The sequence below is a fragment of the Pocillopora verrucosa genome, chromosome 8, assembly GCF_036669915.1.
Source record: "Pocillopora verrucosa isolate sample1 chromosome 8, ASM3666991v2, whole genome shotgun sequence".
NCBI classification, from domain to species: domain Eukaryota; kingdom Metazoa; phylum Cnidaria; class Anthozoa; order Scleractinia; family Pocilloporidae; genus Pocillopora; species Pocillopora verrucosa.
In genome coordinates, this window is record NC_089319.1 from 13,659,227 (window position 1) to 13,676,044 (window position 16,818).

Below are 16,818 nucleotides of genomic sequence, written 5' to 3' on the forward strand. Positions count from 1 at the left end.
AGAGGCCGACAGCTGGACTAATATCTTTCCATTTCATCAGCAAAAATACAGGCTTGAGATTTAAGTGTGCCTGACGTGAGAGGTCTAAAAGGGAAAACTAACTAAAAAAAACCGTGTAGAAACTAACCAATCGCCCTCTTCCTGTGTAGGAATAATACAAATCTCTGATCGATGTTGCCAGGGACTGACTTCATTGCCGATATCCGCTATCAAGCTTTTCTGTGAGACATTCGGCAAATAGTATTTTCCGGTACATATAGGATTTTCCGGTATATGTAGAATTTTCCTTTGGCCGGCAAATTTTTAATGCACGGCATATTCTTTCATCAACGAATTAAATATTTTCAGTTTGACACTAGTTTCCCAATAGATGGAACCGCTAATTAGGCAAATAGAGAGATGAGTTAAACATTCTTGTTTGCTTGGTCTTCAGAAATTCAGCTATACTTTCATTGGAAGAAGGAAGAACTCTATAGAAACTCCCCGATATCAGCTGCTATCGTTTGGGCTCAATTACCTCTAGGAGATGATTAAAAAGCACTGTGACATAAATTATCGTACAACTAAGGTTCTTTCCACAAAAATTCAAATGCTAAGAAAAATAGTGAAAAAAAGGAATCATGAAAATCTTGAATGTACCAAAACTGGAAAAGATAAATACTACAATGACCCCAAAAAATAATAAATTAGATAGAAAAAAGGATATGAACAATTAAAACTAGCAAGAACAACACCAGAAATTTCACGAATTTCATTCTCATCAAACTGGTGTCGATCGGATATAATATTTTCCAAGAAAAGACAATAAGCCTTCCTATTATTACCACTACTAATTAAAGTAATAACATCACTAAAGATCATAATAGCAATACTTCTTTACTTCTATTATAGGTTTCATATAGCTGGTCTTCTTTATCGAAGCCGCCAGACTAGTTCTCGGCCTTACCATGATTACTGAGAAGGTTAAAGTAAGGAGTAGAAGGAGCTTATTATCAAAGAAAGAGCGTTCAAATGCGAAAGTCACATGTAAATCAAAGTTACACTTAGCCATCGTTAAAAATGGTAGAGGAATGCATTTCAGAGTACCTCCCAAAACACTAACCATTTTACCCTTCACGACCGCTGAACTGTAGATTTCCGCAAGTTACTAGAATAGTTTCCAGGCTTCCCAGAGTAGGTAGTTTCAAAATGGCGTCTCCTTCGAAGCATGTGCCTTACGAATTTTCTCTTAAGGAAGCAAAAAGAAAGTGCTCTGAAACAAATTCTTGCTTTGTGAAGGAACAAACAACAGAACATATTGTACTACATCCACGATACCTCGGTTGTGTGAGGAAAGGAGTTCAGGAACATTTAAAAAGTAAGCTGATGAGGCATTCGGACATTCTGAACGGTGTGCCTGTAAATTATGAAGCTTTTAAAATTGAGCAAAGAACTGGCTCCATTCTAGAAGAATCACCCTATATTCATTTTGACGTAAAAGTAAATATCATCTTGTTTAAGCCGACGATCGGAAGTACGCTTGTGGGAACCGTAAACAAACTTGGCGTTGATTACGTTGGATGTTTGGTTCACAATTGTTTTAACGCTTCGATCGCGAAATCAAACTTTAAAAATGGATTACTTTTTGATAGCCTGGACATTGGATCTGAATTTTTATTTAAAGTTATTGGAACAGAAGCCGTGAATGGCGTTTTAGCGATAATAGGTGAAGTGAAGGAACAAAAAGTCAACAAAAGGTGAATATTTCATACTGTAGCTGAATGTAAGCTCACATGTGTAAGCATACTATGTAAAAGAGACCACATTTTTTCTTTTAAAATCTGGTGGGGAAAATGGTAATAATATTACACCTCATTAAAACTGGGCCTCAAAAGCTTCAATCTGTTCTGTTTTAAATGGTTGAACAATCTAAAACCAAGACAAGGATTCTGGAAGCATATGGATTGCTATCAGTGCTGAGTGTTGACAACTAGTTGCAGCTTGTTGATAGTTGTCTGATAGCCAGTCATATTTTTTCATTGTGAGCTACCAGTGCAGAATTCATACTTGCTAGCTTTTTCTTTATCCCTCTCCTTGTGTCTTTGGCTGAGGCTGAGGATTAAAGCTGCATCCAGTAATTATTCTTTACTAGTTTCAGTTGACTTGGACAAATATTAGTCTCTAGCCTTTAAACATGATTTCTCTACTAACACCTCTGAGGCTGTTAAAATCATGCAGCTATTGTATTTCTTTTCAAGTTAATATTAAGTATGATCACAAACAAGTAGCTTAAATTTTGTGCTTGCATAAGCTTGATATAAATAGAATTGTGTATTGCAAGATACATCATCAATATTTTCCATTGTCATGATTGTGTAACTTTCCTCTCTTGGTTACAGGAAAAGGAAACACAAAGATATAGAAAGATATGAACAACGGTCTAGTGATGAAACTGATCAGCCTGAAAGAGTGACTGAACTATCCCCTGAGAGACTGAATCAGAACAGTTTAAACATAACGGATGGAAATACAAAAGTCAAGAAAAAGAAGAATAAAGTCAAACATTCAAGAGGAAAGGAGGGGGCCAAAACTTTTTAAATATAAATTTGTGATTTATTTTTTAAAATAAACATTTGGAGTAACTTTTGTCCTCATTTTGTGTTTAAGAACAGCAGCAGAATCCTACATTGACTTGCTTAAGAGGCTTGCCCTCTTGAGGCTAGTCACTTTGATACCTCCCCATTTTGTTATTTGCCATTATCCAGCGATCTTCTTCGAACCAGATTGATCAGTAATATATATTTATAGGAGGGTAATAATGTGTCAGAACAGACTGACCAGAGTTATGAAAACAAAAACTTACGCTTTTCTTAAGGAGTCTTCCCTTGTTTTCATACACATTCCTTAAAAGCAGGTGACATTAGTAAGAAATGGAAGGATGAGAGGATATGTCTCTTTTAAAACAAGAAATAGTATTTTGGAAGTGGGAGAAATTCTTGTATTCCATCAATTATTATTTTATAATTTTATGTAACATTAAGATTATGAGCTCAAGATATTCCATCTTGTGATATGAGGCAAGACAAGGCCCTAATTCAGCATTATAAATCCACAACCTGCTTTAAACTGAACACTAAGACAGGTTCGTGCTTTTAATTCTTTTTGTTTACAACCACACGCTGTCACCTACTCACTCTACCCATAAGCACTATTGCAATCCATGAAATATTTTTGTTGGCATGTGACTGGTCTAAATAAGATTTAATCAAATACTGGGTAATATCCAAGGATACACCCAAGTTGTATTCCCCAATTTTCAAACCCTATGTCTACTATGTTAGAAGTCTTTAAAATTTAATTCAAGATGGGAGAGCATTTAGCTTTTGTTGCAGAAGAAAAGACTAATTGTTTGTTCATAATGTCATACCAGAGAACACTGACAATTAAACAGCCCATGCAGCATACAGTAACTTGTGTGTTACCATTTTTCCCATCAAATGCAAAAATATTTGCATAGACAATCATAATTTTGAGAGCAATTTGGAATAAATGAGCATGAGTAAATTTTTTCAGACAAACAAAATTTTTGTAATTTGTGGTCTATAAAAAAATTGTGCTCATTTATTCCGAATTGCACAAGAAAAATCATGTGATTATGTATCAATAATATACATGAAAAATAAAAGATAGTTTATCATAATTATGCCAAAGCAAAGCTCACACATCAAGTGTAAAAATAATTTATTAAAACCCTGCAAGTGACATTATGCATTTAGTCAAAACAACCCTGCACGATCAAAACAATAATATACAATGATATTTTCACATCTTTAAGGTGCAAAAAAGGTCAAAGTTGGCTAAACAGTTCAAGGAATTGTTCAGTCTGGTTTGTTACTTCTTTGCACTGAATTAACCCTCTTCTGCAATGAATTGCCTAAAAACTGCATTTATCTTAACCAATTAGAACTGAGTAATTTTTCATGTACCATTTGGCACAAAAGTGTGCTCATATATTTGTCCTTGGACACTGTCTGGTCTTCGAAGCTTACAGTTTTCCTCGAGCTTCGCCCTCCTGGAACTGTTCGGATCTCGCAAGAGATAATGTCCACGAGCAATCATCTGGGCATGTTTTTGCACCAAATAGAGGCTACTGTTTATATAGATAGCAAGTTGCGTTGCCAGTCAGATAGTAGTATTTGGGATAGATAGTAGATTAGTACCAATTATTGATAGGGCACCCTGGCTGCCTAGGTCCGATTGATGACAAGTAAGTGTCCTTCGGGTTTTGGTGTGCACGAGGAGCACCTAAGGACATAGACTGGTGCGTGTACTTGCTATACCCTACCCTGAAGAGTGAAACATAACATGTCACTCGCTCTTTCCGTCGCAGCATAATTCATGGTGTGCACCTAAACTTTGATGAGATTATCGAACGGTAAGTTTGCAGAGCTTGCTAGACTTTTGATCTGTATATAGAGTTTTTCAAAGACATCCTTTGTGCGCAAGGAAGGGCTTATTAACATGTCGAACTGCAAGGGAGATGAGTGATCACGGTTACCTGCATGCGATGCGACCACAACCCCTCCCACCCATAGTATAACTTATCTCCCGCACCCACAGTCGAAAAGCTGACCGCCTGGATGTTTCAGGCGATAGATCCGGCTAATAACTAATTGTTGTATCCTGAAGCATGATCATGACTATGCTTTAAAAAAAAAATGGTCCAAAGTTTAAACCGGGTGGCGTGGTTTTTTTCATGGCACAAATTAGCGAAAAATTGGCGAAGTTCGTGGAATTCATGCCGAACTTGTTGCACGTGGTTAGTTTCTCAGCAAAAAATCGAATCCCAACGATTTACTTCAAGCACCACAATATGTGTTGATGCTGGGACGACGTTTGCATCACAGATCAGAAAAAGAATCATTCATACGCTACCTGGAGATTTTGGTGAACAGTTACCAAGCCTAAAGCAGATCGAGCATTTTCTGACAAGTCGTAAACTCACGTTCGAACGCGGTCATACTTCACTCATAGGAAATTGTCCACTATGTGCTAGCAAAGCTCAGAGTATAGAGGAGAAGGGCAATGCACGAACACTTTATATTAATAAGACTACTGGAAGTCATTTTTGCAAAAACTGTGGATTATCGGGAACCTGGAGTCAATTTAAGGTAAAAATTTAGACAGTGAAAATTACAGTCTGCAATGTTTATAAAATAACCGACATACTACGAGCGCCCTGATTGGTCAAAAACCTGTCGTTTATTGCACCGGTAACCCATAGAAAGTTGAAACATATTTTGTTTCAATTTTATTTAATAAAAGCGATAGACCACACTTTCTATCAGTTTACTAGCATAATAACCCATTTGGCCTGTTGGGGGAACACAAGAAAAGTTTGCAAATCACTCCTCGGGTTCAAATAATATGGTCAGCACAGGTGCCTAACACATGTAAAAAGGTGAGGTAATTGCCTGAGGTGGCTTAAAAGTGTTTCTTTCTGCAGTTCAAACCATAGAATCATAGTTTTCAAAATTTGATTCAGCGGAAAGAGCGGTAGTATTGCAATGTTTCCTCCATATATCAAGGGATATGCTGACTTACATGCACCTGGCCCACCCTCTGAAAGTTCATGATCATGCTCATCTGTTGAACAAGTGAATTGAGGACTATTTCCAGTAATAATAAATTATGGAAATGATGGAGAGGACTCAGCCATTATTGCACAGGTAAACACGATCTTGCACAGGTAAACACAATCTTGCACAGGTAAACACGATCTTGCACAGGTAAACATGATCTTGCACAGGAAAATATGAAAACATGATTGGGAGACAAGGAATACTGAGGGAGACTTCATATCTACATGTATTTAATTCTGAACCTTCCTAATGACATCTGCAGTATTTATAGTGGGAAGATCTGTGATTTGAGTTTCATTTTGCTTTCATAATATTAGATTTGGGGCTGGGGTGATATTGTGCAGAGAAATAAGATACTAGTAACTCTTACAGATTCACAAAAATCAAAACCTGACAAAACCAATTTCAATTTTGTTGTTCAGTTACATGTTTATTGTGTAGTAAAATAATCTGGGAGAGGATTTGAAGAGCCAAAAAAAGGAGTTCTGTCAGTGGCAGTGACAGATTTGGAATCTCTATTTTAGCAGCTGAATTATTATAATAATGACAAGTTGTCAAACATCAACCACTGTCACCAAAAGTAATTTTTTTTCTCAACTACCCTACCTCGGAGATTCACCAGTGATCATACTACATGATCAACTTTTGCTCTCAGGTCTGTCTAACCATTCAAGTTGAAATTGTGTATTTAGACCTGTTTTTTATCAATGTAGAAGATACATGAAGGAAACATTTCTCAAGAGGCAAATAAATTCTCTTCAAATGGCAATCATATTGAAAGCAGTTCAGATTTAGCCAGACAAATATGGGAAAAGTCTACTTCACTGACTCAGTGTGATCATGAGATGTGGGAAAAGTTTATTAATCATTTCTCAGTCAAGGTAAAACAGTGTTTTACTCTCCAGTGTTTCCAAATAATGTAATTAAAAATATCATATTTAACCATTACATCCTAATGTATCCTAATCTTTGATGACAATTCAACAAAATCTGTGGAAGTCATCATCATCAGAGTCAAGAGACAATTTGTCTGTCAGGTCAGTGTTAAAAGCCTGGTTGGTGAGAACTGATTAGTCAGAAGTGCCCTGATGTTGTTAGCAGTAAGACTAAAGTTGTGTTTAACCTCCTCTTTAAGCTTCTTTCAACCAGGGATTTCTGAAAGCTGGGTTGCAAACTGATGTCAACAACTTCTAGCACCATATGAGCAACTTATATACAGCTAAAACACAATAGATTAGGAAAATAGAAGGACATAACTTTACTGACACAATGAAACTGACCTGTCCTAACCAATTTCTTCTACCTGAATCTTGCATACGTGTACAACCAGTAATATCACAGCAAAACTGACCAATCAGTTTCCATGAACCAGACCTATAACACTTTACCAAAAACAGTTCCTTGATAATTTTTAGTGATTGAGAAATAGATTTCATTTTAGCAGCTCACCAACAAGAATCATTGCTTTACTTAAACAACTCCTTACTAGACTCAGAGGATTATTTCTGCTATTTTTTTTTTTGAGATGGCAGTCACCACTTAATGTTGCTACTGATAAAATACTTTTTCATGACTGCTCCCACTTACACAATTAGACTACATGATCAACCAGCTCTTACTCTTGGGTTCAGCTCATTATTATTGTATTTTTTTTTTTCCTGGTCAAAAGATGGTGAAAACATTTGGTTTCCTCTGTGTGAATCAGCCTGCTTGTTTATAAGAACTGTGTTTAATTTTTGCTCTGTCCTTGAATAGCCTGAATAATATTCTGCTGAGTTCACTTTGTATCCTGCTATTTATAGGAATTAAGAAGGGATGTATTGGAGAAATTTCAAGTCAGATTTGTTGAACATGAGGTGAATATGTTTAATAATTACTTTGAGTGATTTTAGTGGTTAAAATGATGATAATGATATTTGAAATTGACCAAAATTGTAATATACTTACCACTCAAAGTTGTTGTTGTCTAGTTCCTTCAGAGTTGAAGGTAAATTTTTTTTTGTATTTTATTCTATTCTCATATAGTTCAAGGAGCAAAATGGGAGGTCAAGAAAATATGAGTGTATATTATTCCCATGGTATGATGTCAGCAAGGAAACTGTTCGGGGCATTAAGCTGGTGAGGCTGGGGTCTGACTCATCTGACTCCTGCATTGCTATTGAACCACGGTAAGAAAGTGACATGTACCTGTATGTTGATCACTTTAGGGTTAAGTCAAAATATGGATGATTCAACTTCTACTGGAAAGCTAGTAAATGTTGAAGAGCTGTTACTCCTAAATGCATATTATAATTTGAGCCAACGCAAAAATAACCCCCATTCCTTGCACAAACATATTACATGCATCCTTATGTAAAGGGAGGTACTGTAACAGTAGAATGTTTCACAAGAACTCAATACTTTGACCCACACTTAAAGACTTACTGATCATATATGAAGGCTTTTATTTGAATCTGATAATATTTAATATGTGTAATGTACGTATTCAATTAGCACAGTCTAACTTTAGTTAGATGCATTATTTTGTTTTTTATTAAGCAATTTTTTTTACATTTTGATCTCCAGGCAGGGCTTTTTGGGACTATTTGGTTGGAATACTGTAGATTCTGAAAAAAAGGAGGTTGGTTACCCATATGTATATCTGGTGAATGTCATACATTTACCAAGGAACTCAAGGTGCTTGTACTGTATGTAGGTCATTGTGAAAGCAGCTTGGTTGATTAATACACTCTCTTGGCTGATTGCTATATCAATCCACAGGCTCTAATTGTTGTAGTCAAAGTAAATTGTATTTCACTTTGGTCAATTTTAGGTTGTTTTGACTTCCAACGAGTTTGATGCTATTGCTGTGAGTCAATCAACTATTTATCCAGCCATTTCCCTTCCAATGGGAACAAACTCCCTTCCTCTTGAGGTTTGCTGCATATGCTTTATGTATCAGTTCTTGCACTTTCATATAATGTACATGTTAATTGTCATCTCTAAAATTTTGTTTCAGTTTTAAAGCCAATTTGTACTGTTTGGTGAACTATTTTAGTCAGAAATTTCAAAGGGAAGTAAATAAGTGCTTCTATCAGTGGTGAAAAGGATTCCTCATTAAGTCTCTTATTATTTGATATACAAAAAAATTCTTGTTTCAGTTAATCTTCCAGTATCACTTAATTATGTATTACTTATTATGACCCAGGTTTATGGTGTAACCAGAAACTGAATTTTCTAGTGTTTGGAGATTACAGTAAGAGTTGCTAAAATAGAAAGAGCCTTTCGTAAATGCAAGTGGTATGCTACATGTACAAATAATTTTGCTCGTTGCATGCTGATGTGAATGTTTGTGTCTTTAGGTTCTACCACAACTTGAACAATTTGAGAAGATTGTTCTTTGGTTTGGAAATGATGTTTTCTCTCGGCATGCAGCCAATCAGTTTTCAAAGAAGTTAAACTTGAAAAGGTGTTTCCTAGTCAGGTACTTGTTCCTGTTTGAGAGAAAAGAAATTGGTGTTTTAGAAAGAACAATCCAAAATTTACAGAAAGTTCACAGCAATTTGCTTCTCCATGTTACTGTTCCTCCCTCACCAGTAAAGATAGTTAACTCAATAATCCATCTGTCATCCCCTCTTTGATATTTGATAAATTTGCATTATGTTTTGGTTCAGTTGTTAGATCACTTTTATATCTTATTACTTTCATGCCACAAATAAACACGCAGGAGTAATTTTTTGGGACTTGTGACCATAAATACCTTTTAAAAAAATAACTCTGTTGATCTTCAGGGCAACCAGTTGTTGAAAGTGAACTAAGAATAAATTGAAAGTTTGAAATAGTATTTTAACTTTCAAATAGTCAAACTTGTAATTATTGCACACCCTCCATATGAATTACTCAGCTTGATGGTCTCAGCTATGTATAAATTTGTCTTAACAAAACCACTCTCAAGCAGACTATTTATCTGGTTCCATTAAGATGTTTAAACAATTCACTTTGTCGAAAAAATTGCGTTGAGTTGTTTAATTTCCTTGCAGGCCAAATGATGACAAATCTCCAGCAAATGCCTTAGATGCTTTAAATTTGGTATGTTGAAGTTGAGGCAGATTGTATGTGCACAGTGTATATTCACTCATTTTTGTGTAGATTATCCATTACTTGGTCTCTCTGCCATTTTTCATGTGGGAATCTATTACTTTAAGAAATCTTAACATCTTTTCATAGGTTGATAATAGTTTTTATATATCTATAGGTATTTACATAATTTGCATACACGATGCTTCAAATTGCAAGGGTCATACTTTTGTTTAACCCTGATGTTATCTTTTTTCTTTCTTTTTAGGGTTATGATCTCACATCATTAATTTCTGCTGCTCAACCAATCAGCCATGAAAAAATCACTACTTTCCACCAGGTCTGTCTTGGGTAGATATAATTTTAGCAAATATTCCTTTGATACCAGTCCTTTAGTTTTAAGGTGTAAAGTAAAGTTATTAGTAGTGGTCAGTACTGTAATTCTACAAGTAATTCTACTAGTAATTCTTCATACAGGTAATGCGTATTTTCAATCTTTTCAAAGTTGTTTTTTTACCATCTTAAATGCCCTGCATATGGGCTCTTTCAATATTTTGTTTTTAGCTGAGGAGTGAAGTTTTTGATCAGTTTGTTAATGCTGAGCAAGTCGCCGGAGTGAAGGTTTGTAGCTTTCTTTGCATTTTAAGTTACAGTCGGTAGTTCTGTTGAATACTTGAAAAGTGGATGATAAAGAATATTTCATTAATTTATTTATAGTGGAAGAGATTTCCAAAATTAAACAACATTCTGAAAGGTCTACGGCGAGGAGAAGTGACAGTGTTTACAGGGCCCACTGGAGCAGGAAAAACAACTTTATTAAGTGAAATGTCACTTGATCTCTGTATGCAGGGGGTGAGTTTAACAACGAACAATACTCTCAAACAACAAGTTGGCGTGAGCCAACTAAATAAACATGTAAGGTAGTTATTTTGTACAGATACAAGCCTAAAATACATACAAAAAGAAAAGAAAACTAAACGTGTGCCAGATAGTATCGTAACAGTCGGAGAACAAGCAATATAGTAGGATATGGCCGAGTTCTTGTTCTTGTTGTTGTTTTTATGGACCGCAACGAAGTCGAGGAAGTCGAAGTCGAGAAAACGCTAAAAAAAAGAATTAAGACTAGTAATTAGCCATCTTGACCGGATAAGCTTGGTCAATAAAAGATTTATTATAAAGCAGAAAGATTTCGCTTTATTAGGAATCAATAATGCCTTTTGTTTCGAGAGCCAGGAAAGAAAGCCTACTGTATTTTTTAGCACAGTAAACCAAGGACAGTCGTTTATGTCTTCATTACCTTGGCTATCTTCAGCTTTTTTTTTTTTTTTTTTACTCCTTTACCGACATTGTCCAAAAAATTACGAACTTTGTAAGTCTGTTGTATGGGTTTTTTTTCCTACGGGGGATCAAAGCGTGCAATCCCAAGCGGGCGAGAAGGGCCCATCTCCTCGGGTAGCCAATCAGAACAAAGGAGTCGCTTCATACTACCCAAGAGCATGGAAAATATTTAAGCAAATACAATAGCAAATACAATTTTAATATGATATCAGTTTTTGGAAATTGAGGTACGAAATATACGCACAGATGTCAACACGAGAACATTGAATCTATCTCTGTAGAACAAAGATAGATTCAATTTGGTACAATTTGCAACGACATTTCGATCCTATATGGGGCGTTACAATATTATGAAATGGAGACTAAACAAACACAAAGATCTACAAGTTAAATCGAAAGTAAAATACCAATTGTGCAGTATTTTTTAAAATTTTTTTTTATCAGGAGGGTAGATCTTCGTGCTGGAAATAACGTCGTAAAATCTATTAACTTACATATTGGGCGTGTACCGCTGACCACGTATTGATTGAAGAAAAGTGACGATGAGTAAAATACAAAAGGTCAATTACGTAGGTAAAATGTGAGCGCGTTTGACTGGAAGTCTATTCTGTATTGATAACTTCGAAAAGACTGGTTTACCTACCGAAATAACCTTGCTTCGCCACCTCAGGCCCTCCTTGAGACAAGACAGTCTACAAAACGCATGGTTGTCTACGACGATAAGCTTTCTCGTAACGTTTGCTTTTTCGATTTAAATTGGTCCTGAAGATCCCTCTGTTTGCTCAAGGCGTTTTACTCACTAAATAAGGATTTCCGACAGATCTTACGACTAAATATCAACATGGTTACGCATTCTTTTCATATTTATATTACGCGATGATCGCTTACATCATGTAGCTTGTCACGTGGGGTAAACTTCACAGAAACCACAACAGCATTACGTCATTTTTCGTCCTATATGAAGCACCTTGCACGAGCGGTAAGAGATTGCGACGTGTATAGTTGCTACGCACGAGACACAAAGACCAACAGTGCTCGGGACACTAACAAGAAAAACCAAAAGTGTGCGAGATGCAAACGAAACAATCGAACACCACGGAAGTCCTCAAAGTACGCCAGCAAAAAAGGAACAATCAAACAGCAAGATAAACCAAAAGTCCGCAACGCACTAACGTTACAACCGGACAGCAAAAAAAACCAATAGTGCGCGAGATACTAAGGTGAAAATCGGACAGAAAGAAAAACCAAATGTGCTCTAGACACTAACGTAACGATCGTACAACAAGGAAAACCAAAAGTGCGCGAGATACTGACGCAACCGTGGGAAATCAGGGAAAACTAAAAGGGCGCGAGATACTAACGTAACAATCGGAAACGAAAAAAAAACAAAAATGTGCATGATAATAACGTAACAATAGAGTCACAAGAAAAAAAAAACGAAAGTGCGCAAGATGTCAACGTAACAATCGGATAAAAAGAAATTCCCAAAAGTGCGCCAGGTACAGACGTAACAGTCAAACAGCAAGAAAAACCAAAAGTGCCCGAGATTCTGACGTGACCATCGGATTGGAAGGGAAACCAAAACTGCGCGAAATGCTAACATTACAATTGGACAACAAGGGAAATCAAAGTGCGCGGGACACTAACTTAGAGAACCATAAGGGCGCGAGATACTAACGTAACAATCGGACAACAAGGAAATCCAATAGTGCGTCAGATACTAAAATAACAATCAGACAACATAGGAAACCAACAGTTCTCGAGACACTAACCTTAAAATTAAGACATAAAGGAAAACCAAAGGTGCGTTAGATGCTAACGTGTCAATTTAACAACAAGGGAAATAAAAAAATACAGTTAGATAACAGTTCATGACATAAGTGGAGTACAGCTGCCTGTGAACGATCGTAGCTCGACTTGATTACTCAGCGACAAGCGTTTGATGGAGAGCGATCAAAGAGGCACTGGTTGTGTCATTTTATTACTAATTAAATGCTGTATTATTTAAGTACTTAATGCTTACATACCATGAAGGACACAAACATGTATGTAGAGAACTATCAAACATAGATGTCATCGTCATTAATACTGGCATCATCATCATATTTAACGCAGGTTACCCTTCATCACGCTCGGATGTTGGGGTAATTTAACATGTTTTCTCTTTGTTTTGAGTGTCGTTTTTCAATACCAGGTGAACACGCTTTGGGGAAGTTTTGAGATTCGTAATGTACGCCTTGTGAAAATGATGATGTGTCAGTATTCGGGGTAAGTTGAAAGGATATGGTTCACGTTTGTTTAGTATAAAACAATCAAACCTCATTAGGTCACAACTGAATATCATAACGATGTTAAAATGTCGATGTCTTAAGAAAATGATTAAGTGGGATAAAATGATTTCGTTTAATCTATTTTAGTCGGTACATTTCGTTGGTTGTAAGTCCACTTTTACAAACCACATGCACATGAAGCTGTAAATAAGTGAAATAGAGACAGCTGAAGTAAGTAATGACTATGGTAATAGAACTTTTCGTGCATTTATTTTGTATTCAGATTGAATTTAGAGAGAAACGTTGAGCAGTTTCATTACTGGGCAGACAAGTTTGAGATGTTACCAATGTACTTCATGTGTTTCTACGGAGCTCAGAACATTAACACTGTCATCGAAGTAAGTAATGTTTATTATAAATATTTCAAGTAGTCAATTATCAGCAGTGTATTTTACTTTGAAGATGATTATAACCGATTATTTTCTGGTTTGTTAGACCATGAGTCATGCTGCTTATGTGTATGACATCGAACACGTCATCGTCGACAATCTACAGTTTATGACCTCATATCTAAGGTATATTGGACGTAAATCTGTATGTCTCTAGTATTAAACATGGAAATGTACTCAATAACCCTCCCTGATTTCCTTTGACCCCACCCAAATTAAGGCAAACAAATAACACAATTCAAGTGTTACATGTTTACAAACTCGGCTCAACCGGCAAGAAGCACAACAGTTGACGATTGACTCTTATGGTGCAGAAGTCGACCTTGCTACTAATGAATCACGAATCTGAAGCGCTTATGCTCACACACACAGGACTCCAAATTACACAAAATGACACACTATACAATATCACCATATTTTGTGTTTTCCTTGGTTGCTTAAAATTCTCGATTAGAGAATGCCGACAAATATCAAAATTGAAAGGCAACGTGTGGCTAAGGATGCCGCGAAGAAATTAACAAAAATTACCGGTCACAGAACTTCAGGCTAAGAATTTTACGTTAGTTGAACTATAACTCTTGCAGTGTTAATATGATGGATAAAGTTACCATTACTCGTTGCCAGTTAAACCTTTTTCTTTTTTTTTTGTTATTTCCTATTAGCCGTGGGGACGACCGATTTTCGGCTCAGAATCACGTGATCTCAGCACTGAGGAATTTTGCTAGCACCAGGAATGTACATGTCACTTTGGTCATCCATCCAAGAAAGGTTTGCTATGCACTGACGCGGTCCAAACATGTTCATAGGCACACCTGGTTTCTCCTTGAATTTGGCTGGTGGGACTTAGACTTTTCCTCCCATGTTCCCCCCAAAAAAGTGAAGAAGAAATTGACTGTACTCTGAAATGAAACAGTCATAAATTGCATTGCCATTTTTTAATTCATAGCAGAATGAAAATGCATTCATAGATGGTGATTAAGAGTTGTGATTGAAATTCCTTAACGTCAAGTGTCAAGTAGTGTCAAATGGCCCAGGAATACAAGTCCTCGCTGTAGGGTTTTTTTGTTATCACGGTGCTACAGTGTACATGTATAGCATGTATAGCATCCTTCTTTTCAAATGTTTTCAAGGATATGCTTCGCTTAATTGTTTGGGTAGATGCTTGACTTTGTGGCAAAATTCCTTTTGCTTGTTTTTTGACAAACAGCAACACAGATTGTTACATTGTTACTTTAGATGTAAATACAACTTTTAGTTATACTAATTGTTATACTAATTGTTTTAAAATATGTTCATCATAAAGTTTACAAACATCCACACTGTCGTCCATAGGAAAATGATGATGTTGAACTGCAAACAGCGTCCATCTTCGGTACAGCAAAAGCCAGTCAAGAAGCAGACAATGTGGTCATTCTTCAGAGCAAGAAAGGAGCAGCTAATAAATATCTTCAGGTTAACGTTGTACAAGTGAATTTATCATCTTCATAAAAATTGTATGTCAGAGGAACAAAGAAAAACGTTATGAATGTCAACGTAGACGTGTCAATGTAGACGTTCGTAGTGTTCAGTTGTTGTTGTTGTTGTTTTTCATGCATGAAGTGCATATTGAACAAAGTCAATATATAATAATATAATATTTTTATAATATTATAATATGTGCTCCGTTTGGTCCTCAGTTATCATCAGCCGTGTTACCACTAATGGCGGCTGGCTTTTACTGGTGTCATAACAAAATTTTCGTTTGCAGAGCAGTTACAATTACGTGACCAGTGGTAGTACTTGTTGTTCGTGTTTTTAAACAAGGCTTCCTTTTACCCAAGTATATGTCAGATTTTCAACTTTTAGGCTCAAATTCGTCAAGATAACACACTAGGGTCCAAGGTAACTTGGTGTGGAGTGCACAAATGATGTATAATTTCTTTCGTCCCCTTAATGTTATTAGCTCATAGTGGAATACATCTACATTCCTTAACTCTTTTTAGTCTCATTATCCTTAATGATACTTTTCTCACGGAAAACAGACAGTATTTCCAGTATTAAGTTTCTCTATATACCTATAACCTTTTTTCCCTCGCGGTAAACCAATAATGTCTTGAAAATAAAATTGTAATCGCAAGCCACTTTCTCTCGTAGCTCAGCACATCGTCGTTTGTTTGTGGGTGAACAGTAAGGATGTGATACTTGTACTAAACTTCACCTATGGCAGACAAACCGTTTAACTAGAGAATCGCTGTTATATTTTACAGATGTCTGATATTTCTCTCGTTTTTCATTTTCTAAAGGTTACGAAAAATCGCTTTGATGGTGTACTGGGCCGCGTTCCTTTGGACTTTGTCAGAGAATCTCTATCAATGTCAGGATTTGGTAAAACATTCTCATCAATGAACACCAGTGACAGAAATGGAAGGCTTCCTGAAAAGCTTAACGCAACTAGAGTGACGGCAGACGTGAATATTGTGAAGTTTTCAGCGCCAAGAATTATTGGGGCGCAGAGATCAGCACAACAAAATGGAGTGTCACCAAAGACGGTTTCTTCTACGCCTGCTAAGGAGAATAAAGACGTAGTAGCGTCGGATGAAGTTACAAGAAATGTGAATTACATAAGCAAGATCAACGGTGAATCAAATCACAATGAAACAGTTATGGAAAGCGACAACACTTCTGATAAAATCTCGGAAGAAAAAAAGGAAAGTGTAAAAAAAGCAGTCAAAAAGATTCTAAGCGGCACCCGCTTGTACACTAAAGCCGTCAATGGTCCACGAAACAGTACTAGTGTGGGTAAATCTTCGTGGAGGCGAGTTGTAACCCAATCCAGCGAGTAACCCGGAATTTGCGTAACAGTTAAACCTGCATTAGGCGTCTATCCTCGGGAAAGAGCCAGATGATCGCTGACTAAGTTTGGAGAGATATGTGGCAGAAGAAGACAAAAAAATTAATAAATAAAGTCGATCACACAATTTACATTAGTTAAGTGTGGTCTTGATGCAGTGAAGCTATGTTCAAAATCACTTTGACAGTCATTCAACATCAAGTAAAAAAATTAGTTATGGTCGTCGCATTGCCTATGAATGTGTAACACCGGTA

At 36.4% G+C, this 16,818-nt stretch overlaps 2 protein-coding genes across 2 annotated transcripts; both read left to right on the plus strand.

Moving 5' to 3' along the window:
* Positions 1–1,187: 1,187 nt before the first annotated feature.
* On the plus strand, positions 1,188–2,621 carry LOC131798616 (DNA-directed RNA polymerase I subunit RPA43). The gene is made up of 2 exons (XM_059116311.2): positions 1,188–1,736; positions 2,379–2,621. The coding sequence occupies exons 1-2, from the start codon at positions 1,189–1,191 to the stop codon at positions 2,575–2,577; spliced, it is 747 nt and encodes a 248-aa protein (XP_058972294.2). The 5' UTR covers position 1,188; the 3' UTR covers positions 2,578–2,621.
* A 1,881-nt stretch (positions 2,622–4,502) lies between these two features.
* LOC131798540 (twinkle mtDNA helicase) lies at positions 4,503–16,786 on the plus strand. The gene is made up of 17 exons (XM_059116193.2): positions 4,503–5,150; positions 6,335–6,502; positions 7,424–7,477; positions 7,647–7,789; positions 8,187–8,241; positions 8,434–8,535; positions 8,963–9,084; positions 9,641–9,689; positions 9,946–10,017; positions 10,242–10,298; positions 10,395–10,529; positions 13,210–13,283; positions 13,569–13,683; positions 13,781–13,860; positions 14,397–14,502; positions 15,067–15,186; positions 16,017–16,786. Exons 1-17 carry the CDS (start codon positions 4,698–4,700, stop codon positions 16,554–16,556), a joined length of 2,445 nt encoding a protein of 814 aa, XP_058972176.2. The 5' UTR covers positions 4,503–4,697; the 3' UTR covers positions 16,557–16,786.
* Positions 16,787–16,818: the final 32 nt, after the last annotated feature.

Bases quoted from the DNA above. Each gene is read 5' to 3' on its own strand.
- LOC131798616 (XM_059116311.2), top strand. From the start codon at position 1,189: ATGGCGTCTCCTTCGAAGCATGTGCCTTACGAATTTTCTCTTAAGGAA. The intron at 1,737-2,378 runs GTGAATATTTCA...TCTTGGTTACAG, and splicing joins GAACAAAAAGTCAACAAAAG to GAAAAGGAAACACAAAGATA.
- LOC131798540 (XM_059116193.2), top strand. From the start codon at position 4,698: ATGGTCCAAAGTTTAAACCGGGTGGCGTGGTTTTTTTCATGGCACAAA. The intron at 7,790-8,186 runs GTAAGAAAGTGA...TTTGATCTCCAG, and splicing joins TGCATTGCTATTGAACCACG to GCAGGGCTTTTTGGGACTAT. The intron at 13,684-13,780 runs GTAAGTAATGTT...CTGGTTTGTTAG, and splicing joins ACATTAACACTGTCATCGAA to ACCATGAGTCATGCTGCTTA.